The sequence below is a fragment of the Phanerochaete carnosa genome, assembly GCF_000300595.1.
Source record: "Phanerochaete carnosa HHB-10118-sp unplaced genomic scaffold PHACAscaffold_3, whole genome shotgun sequence".
Taxonomy (NCBI): Eukaryota; Fungi; Basidiomycota; class Agaricomycetes; order Polyporales; family Phanerochaetaceae; genus Phanerochaete; species Phanerochaete carnosa.
In genome coordinates, this window is record NW_006767630.1 from 1,652,538 (window position 1) to 1,660,000 (window position 7,463).

Genomic DNA, 7,463 nt, shown 5'->3' on the forward strand with positions numbered 1-7,463 from the left:
ATTCTATGCTAGATTTGTTACTATATGCATGCTAACAACATTTTATTTCAAACAGCAGATTCAGTAGCTGAAACTATAGTCAGTAATTCATTGCAAGTAGCCACTATATATAATAATAGTTGTTCTAGCAGCAAATGGCAGTTATATCAAATATTGTATATTCAACATTATATAAGAGATCAACAGTCACATTTACATATAGAAGTGAGAATAAGTGTAAAACTTGTAGTTTGCACTTTGAAATTATTTGGAAGTTCTTGACTGAGTGTATATAAAAACATTGAAGCGCAAAGTTTGTGTGAGTCAAATGGCTCAGTGGTTAAAGTGTGTATATTCCAGCAGGCAGTTTGAAAGTAGTGAGACTGGGGTTCAATTTTCAATAGAGTAATTTTTTTTTGAATATTCAACTTGTATGAAGCTGTTAATATGTTGTATAGCATGAGAAATCTACATAGAATTAAATTTGAGCTTGCTACATTTGTTTTAAAACTATGAACACTAAAATAACAGTTGGTGAATATTTAATAAATAGCTAATGAACAGCTTATAAACAGTTCATAAATAAATTATCACATTAGTTTTAATTTGCTATCAGAAAAGCAAGCATCATAAAAGGCTCAGTTAATTAATGTTGATTAGTACTATATAGCAGTAATTAACTTTTTTTTTTTTTTGAAGGGCTATATGGTGAGCGGCAGCTGAGAGAGCTCAGGTCCTGCACCGCCAGCATGATTGAGAGTGGGAACACCTGGTGTCCACTGCAAGGAGATGCTCTTACGCACGTAGTGTGGGACTCAGTACCTAGCGGCCATATACATGCCTAAGATTTTCCAGTCCGACTGTCCACTCCCACTCGGGGAGGTGGACAATTAGGTGGCCCGCTACCCACTAAAACCCCGCTGTCCATGGTCCATTTATTTGCTTGGTGTGACCGTTCCTGGGTGATCGAGTTCCAGGTCTGGGCAACTGTTTTCTCTTTTGCGGCCTTTTTGCTAAATCTGGCGTTTGTCATGGCTTCATCAAGGTCATAGCGACGCTGGATCATGGAGCTTCAGCGGTTCCGGAGTTCGAGTTCTGTAAATGTTTTAGTATTGTTGTGTTCGATTAGTCACTCACAGCGTAGTTTCCAGATGAGGTATGCAAACTCTGATAGGAGAATGCGGTAGAGGCGGGATGCTCCTGTGTTTATGGTATTGTTGGCAGAGCGTAGAGTTATGATGCCACAGTCTAGGATAAGATTAGTTGTGGGCTCGAACTAGTCTGGGCGGGCTGATTGTCAGAGGTTCTTAGCTAGACCCCAGATGTATGCTTGGCCTGGAGCGGAGCATTGGGTGAGTATGTGTCCAAGGTCCTCGAGTTGGTCGCATATAGGGCAGGTCACTCAGTCAATATAGCAGGGGATATTTGTCCAGAATGATCTGATGCGTAGGGTGTTATGGAGCCCTTTGTAGAGGAAGTCTCGTGGTTTGTGTTCGATGTCATGGTCGCATGGGTGTAGACCTTTCCAGATAGATGCAGTGGTTGGTAGAAGGCCTGTGCGGTCGTCTATGACTAGCTGTATGTCAGAGAGGCATGTAAGGGTGGTGGGGCGGATTGTATGTCCACAAAAGTTGCGGAGGCTGTGATATGAGAGAGACTGGGTGAGGGAGTGTAGTTTAGCTCTCTGTACGTCGAATGTGAGATTGATGCAGAGTAGTGTTTCGTTGGCGTCATCAAGGAGGGCTCCACATGCTGCCTCCATGTTGGCGCTCTCATTGCCTGTGTTGCCGGAGTGTCCTTTGACCCATGCAAAGGTAGTCGGGGTTGAGCGGGCTCGGAGACGATATAGGGCGGAGCGTATTAGATGGGCGTTGGCGACTTCTATCCAGCTGATATCCTCCCAGTGGCTGCAGTGCTGGGTGAAGGCGGTGATCGTGTATTTTGAGTCCGAGACAATGTGTAGTGGTGTGGCTGTGTCTATCGTAGAGCATGCTATTAGCACAGTGAATATCTCACCTGCTTAGTTGGTTTGTATTGGGCCGAGAACTCATATGCCACGGTTGCGGGCATCGTTGGGTGCCAGGTATATTCCGCAACCAGCCCTTGCTGAGGCCATGCCGTTGTGCAGGCATGAGCCGTCGGTGAAGATGGTGATTGCTGTGGCTATGTGGGCTGTTTGTCCTAGAGAGGGGTGGTACGCAGGTTAGATTGGATCTGGATCAGCGGGGCAGAAGGTGCGTACCACTGCTGATAGGTCATCGTTGATGGTCAGGGAGAGGTCAAAGGTGAGGCGGCTTGCTTCTCCGCCAAGGGTAGTGGCCTTATTACGGGCTCGTCTTCAGTCAGTAACAGTGAGGTTATCCGCTGGTGGAAGATGGCTGGGGTGCCATCGTAGGCGCAGGTTTGCAATGAGCTCGTTGGCCAGCATGCAGCATTTGTTGGAAGAGCAGCAGCTGGCCTCATGGTTCAGGCGACATGGGTTGCATCCACAGTTTTTGCGGTGTAGGTGGCATTGTGGAAGCTGTGCATTGAGGCGGACTGTGATGCAAAGTGCATCTGACACTGCGTAGACTCTGTGTATTGACCAGAGGCAGGATGTTTGTGGCAAGGATTGAAGACGTGAGAGTGGCAGTGAGCTACCCAGGTGGTACCAGATAGGGATGCAGCCTTTGGTGTGTTTGTCAAGCTTGGCAGCTGATAGTTTGGTGAATGTGTAGTTTGCCACTTTGATCATGGCTGCTAGATATTCTGGAAGTGAGTGCGCGGTCCTGGGTAGGATGTTGGCCTGTGGGTTGTTTTGTTGTTGCTGGTGTGCGTCGGTTGCTCGGGTACGTTTGCTGACTCCTCAGTGTTGAAGGAAGTGATTGATGTGTGCTTTGGGGGCAATGTGCATGAAGCTTTGGAGGATGTGGCTGCTGTATAGATATGCTGCTATGTATGTTCACATTGGGCGGTGCGGCGAGAAGTCTAGGTAGGATCGAAGCCAGAGTAAGTTGATTGCTTAGTTGCGTAGATGTAGGTTAAGAAGTTTGATATCTCCTTCTTCGATCAGAAGGCATAAGATATTATAGGAGATTGGTGGGACTGTCGAGTTATCCCAAATAAAGTCTCGTATGATTCAAGTGAGAGTTTTTTCAATGTGGGCCGACATGCCCATGACACGTGTGTGATACTGGCTCATGCCACCCACGATCATGTATACAATGAGACATTTTCCATCGAGAGTGGGTTTGCAGCGGCTCCAGCAATGGAGTCCTTCTCTGATTTTATCGATGCGGGGGCCCCAGACTATGAAGGGTGTTATGCAGTTTCCAATGTGGGCACCAAAGAGGCGAACTGCCTTATTGTCAGCGGCTATGTGGGTGTTCGCAGGGATTTTCACTGGCATATAGGAGGGGCGTTTAGGTTGGAGGAAGCGCATTGTGGCTATAGATGTGTGGTAAGAGGGCAAGCCGATGAGAATAACTTCAGTTTTGGTGACATTGAATCGAGCTCCTGAGACGATACACCAAGTGGATAGTATTGTGGAGAGGTCCGAGAAGCTGTCATGTTCTGACAGGTACACGGTCGTGTCATCTGCGAAGAATGTTACGAGGAGGCAGTTAAAAGCCGATGGAATCTAGAAGCCGGACAGGTTGCTCTGGCATAGCATGCATGCGAGAGGTTCAATTGCCAGGTTGAAGAGCAGGCAGGAGAGGGGATCGCCTTGTCTCACACCCTGAATGACTTGAAATGGAGTGCTGCATTCTCCGTTGATGATTATTGAGGTGTATGCATGTGAGTAGAGGGATTTTACCGTGCTAATAAATTGTGGTGGCAGGTTGAATTGTTTCAGGGTGCGCCACAGGTAAGTGTGTTGTATCCAATCATAGGCTTTTTCGTGGTCCAGGGCAAGGATTGCGCCATTGGATTTGGTCACTTCAGCGTAGTCAATCATGGCTTGGGCAAGGCGGACTTGATCAAAAATTTGTCTATTGGACATGAAGCCTGCTTGGTTTTCATGGATTACCTCAAATACTACGGTCAGTAGTTTATTGGCAAGCGATTTAGTGAACATTTTGTAGTCAGAGTTGAAGACTGTGATTGGGCAGTAATTGCTGATAAGCTCGCAGTTGTTCTTTTTGTAGGTTGGACAGAGCCATCCTTCAGCGAAGTCTGTCTTCATATCAACTTCAAAGAGTTCGATGTCGTTGCAGACGAGTTGGAAGGCCTTGATGATGTCAAAGGCAGCATTGTCTCCATTGTTCAGTGCGAGGGCGTATTGGCGTGCAAGGTGTTTTCAGAATTTGTAGGGTATTCCGTCAAGGCCTGGTGCTTTGCCAGAGGCTGTTGAGAGCTGATGCTATGTCTTGGTATGTTAAAAGGTCAGATAGGAGTTCGGATGTGTCATTAGATAGGCGATGGTCGACGGCTTGTGTGGCTGTGCAGGTGGCTAGAGTGAGTGAGGCAAAGCTAGGTTCTTCAGAGTCTGTTTGTACCTTATCATGGTAGTCACGAGCAAGTTCTGCCATGTGGTCAGAGTGGGTTTTCTGGTGTGGGTTGTTCAGGCATTCTAGGGAGTATATTATGTTGCATGGTTTCAGTTTGTGTGCAACTGAAGACCAGTAGCAACTTACAGTTTCACCCATTATTCTGTATTGGGCTGAGAATATTTTGTGGTTGCAGTCGTTTCTTTGGCGTTTGAGGTCGCTAATGCAATTTAGTAGCAGGCTGGTCTCATGTTGGCTGTCAGGGTTTGTTTTGATGTCTGGTTGTGCCAGGATTGTGTTTTGCTGGATGCGTAGGTTTCTGGTTTTGGCCTCCATTTTGGAGATGGCTGTACGGGCTGTTTGCAGATTTTTGATACAACTTTTTTTTTAAAAAAATGCCCAGAGTGTCTGCGAGTTGAGTTCCAGAGTGCGTTGGGTGTGGGCGAGGTCTAACTGGGTAAGGAGGTCTTTGCCCTGTTGTTGTATGTAGGGGGTGATTTCTTCATCATGCATGAGGAAGAGCGGCATTGACTAGCGGCCTGGTTCAATGAAAGGGGCTTGTCAGTTGACTAGCCGGGTGGATACCATGCTGTGGTTGGTTAGGAAGCCTGTTTGTGTGATGGCCCATTGGGATGCGGTTTAAAGCAGGTTGCGTGATGTATAGATGCGGTCAATGCGGGATTGGCTGCCTGTGCTGCCTTGGTAGAAGGAGAAGTCACGGGTGTCTGGGTATGTGGCGCACCAGCTGTCATAGAGGTTCAGGCGAGTTTTGAGAGCATTGAGTTCAGTGACAGCTTTGGCATGGTCTGCGTGTGGTGGGAAGCGATCAAGTTCATCCTCGATCAGGTTAAAGTCATTTAGCATGATGTTTGCTTTCGGGATCAGGGGTTTGTTCAGCTCCCAGATGTCAGAGAGCTGGGTCCAGAAACACTGGTTGTCTGAAGGGTCGTTTGAAGCGTATACGTTTAGTAGGTGTATTGTGCGGTCGCTCTGCCAGGGAATGCTAAGGAGCAGGGCGCGGCCTGGTATTAGAATATGGATTTGAGCGCCAGTTGTGCTTAAGAGTCCTATGTTGACTGCAAAAGCTACTCTGCATGCGTTTTGTGTTAGTGGGTTGGGGGAGTGAAAGACAGTGAATCAGTGACTGTACTGTTCAGAGATACGGACCAGGAGTTCGTCTGTTAGATGTGTCTCTTGGAGTGCTAGAATGGCTATCTTGTGTGTTCTTATGATGCAGTTGACGTCTGCCTATTTGGATGCAGCGTGTGCACTTGTGCTGGTGCCTCGGCCTTTTATATTGAGGGAGGCAACATGTAGATTGCCCCTGGTTTTGCGGTGTCGCGGGCGTGGCATAAGTGGCATGTGAGATGGGGTTATAGGCAAGGTAGCCATTGTTGTGGATGGTACAGGGGGAGTGTGCAGGTGGTGCAGCACTGGTGGTGGTGCCAGTTTGTTGTGGCCATCTGACGGCTCGTTTAACAGAGCCAGGGACAGCTGACTGGCAGCACTTTGGGTGTTGGCAGCCGGTGAGGGCAGGGGCCCTTCGACTGGCCTGTCGCCTATCTCAGCATACTCAGGGAGCAAGTCGACAGGCAGGCCCACTCCCTTAATGGGCACGCTGAGGAGTAGCCTTATTTGAGCCTCACAGGGAGCTCGAACTGGGGACATTGCATTTTTTACCTCAGTATAATCAGTTTTGCTTGGGGGATGGGCAATCTGCGCGTACTGCACCTCAGAGTGCACAGGCACTGTAGAGACACAGCTGTTGCAGTTAGCAGTTTTGACACTGCACAACTAGCCCACTTAAAAAGGCAGCTGGACGCCGAAGCATCAAGTATTGGGTGCAAAAATAGAGGAGGGGGCCTCTCTGGCTTTCCTGTCCTGCGAACGGTCAGTAAATGTGGGCCAGAGAGGGCGGACAGCAGCATGAGGGCCTGGTACAGCTGCCGACCTTGGGGAACTGGGCTACTGCCTTTATGTTAGGGGACCCAGACACTTCCGAAAGTGTTCAGACCAGCATAAGGAACCAGTCATCAGCTTGGGTTGGGTGGCCAACTGGGTGCTCCTGGGAGCTAGCTGGGTGATCACATTTGGGACAAGGTGAGCGGGGATGTGTAGTATATTCAGGCATCTAGGTAGAGTATGTACATGGTGCTATTGTCAACTGTAGTACGGGCTTCAGCAGTAACTTGCACTCCGGCTCTGTCTGCGACCGTGGCTACGGCTATGGTTGCGGTCTCCGCGTATTTGAGGTACCTGCTGAGGGTTGTCGGTGTCATTCGTGTGCAGCAGGTGTGCCGGAATAAGCTAGTCTTCTTTGAGATTGATTGTGGTTGGTGGCGGGCTCTGCCAGCCATCAAGCAGAGGATATTGGCACAGGCCGAGTAGGTGATCAGCTCCGAGGCATCCTGGGCACGGGTTTGCATTCGGGCAGATGTGGCCAGTGCCGAAGAAGTTGTGAGCAAACACGTGCTACGTGACTGTGTTGTGGAACTGGCGCCATCGGCGCGAGTCTAGCGTTAGTGGATCAATATACAGGTTTGCGAGTGGCCAGGAGGTTTAACCACCGAGATCAGTCATTTTGATCACAGTTACTTGGATGGACATGAGCAGGTGTGTCATAGCCTGTTCGCGCATTTTATCTGCGAACTAGGGATGCGACGTGAGAAGGTAGGCAAGGAGCTGTGCCAAGGTGCCACGGGAGAAGTCTGATATAAAGACACCACAGATGGCTCCCGTCTCGTAGTTGTTGAAGCCACGGAACTGTCCGATGTGTGTTGGAAGTGGTAGAGGTGTCGTGGGCCAGCAAAAGAACGTACAGAGGGACGTGGACCAGCAGAACCTCTCGATGAGGCTATCGTGCTCTTTCAGTGATAGGTCATAGATCTCGTAGAGGAAGAGGCCGTCGGAGTGGCGGTGGCCTTTGGATCTCAGGGCCGCTACTCGTGCGTGTGTGAAGCCGAGTTCATGGAGGGTCTTCTCAAAAATGAAGACTATCTGGTCTTGGTCTGTCCA

At 48.8% G+C, this 7,463-nt stretch overlaps 5 protein-coding genes across 5 annotated transcripts; all 5 read right to left on the reverse strand.

Moving 5' to 3' along the window:
- Positions 1-1,381: 1,381 nt before the first annotated feature.
- PHACADRAFT_89424 (uncharacterized protein) lies at positions 1,382-1,993 on the reverse strand (the record flags this gene model as incomplete). Its single annotated transcript, XM_007393197.1, has 1 exon — positions 1,382-1,993. A coding segment is annotated over one exon (612 nt), but the record flags the coding sequence as incomplete, so codon positions are not given.
- Positions 1,994-2,317: 324 nt separating this feature from the next.
- On the reverse strand, positions 2,318-2,713 carry PHACADRAFT_90979 (uncharacterized protein; the record flags this gene model as incomplete). Its single annotated transcript, XM_007393198.1, has 1 exon — positions 2,318-2,713. The coding sequence occupies one exon, from the start codon at positions 2,711-2,713 to the stop codon at positions 2,318-2,320; it is 396 nt and encodes a 131-aa protein (XP_007393260.1).
- A 384-nt stretch (positions 2,714-3,097) lies between these two features.
- PHACADRAFT_91069 (uncharacterized protein) lies at positions 3,098-3,574 on the reverse strand (the record flags this gene model as incomplete). Its single annotated transcript, XM_007393199.1, has 1 exon — positions 3,098-3,574. A coding segment is annotated over one exon (477 nt), but the record flags the coding sequence as incomplete, so codon positions are not given.
- A 706-nt stretch (positions 3,575-4,280) lies between these two features.
- On the reverse strand, positions 4,281-4,784 carry PHACADRAFT_26488 (uncharacterized protein; the record flags this gene model as incomplete). Its single annotated transcript, XM_007392655.1, has 2 exons — positions 4,281-4,508; positions 4,596-4,784. 2 exons carry the CDS (start codon positions 4,782-4,784, stop codon positions 4,281-4,283), a joined length of 417 nt encoding a protein of 138 aa, XP_007392717.1.
- A 303-nt stretch (positions 4,785-5,087) lies between these two features.
- On the reverse strand, positions 5,088-5,504 carry PHACADRAFT_89185 (uncharacterized protein; the record flags this gene model as incomplete). The annotated part of the gene is made up of 1 exon (XM_007393200.1): positions 5,088-5,504. A coding segment is annotated over one exon (417 nt), but the record flags the coding sequence as incomplete, so codon positions are not given.
- Between the last annotated feature and the right edge of the window lie 1,959 nt (positions 5,505-7,463).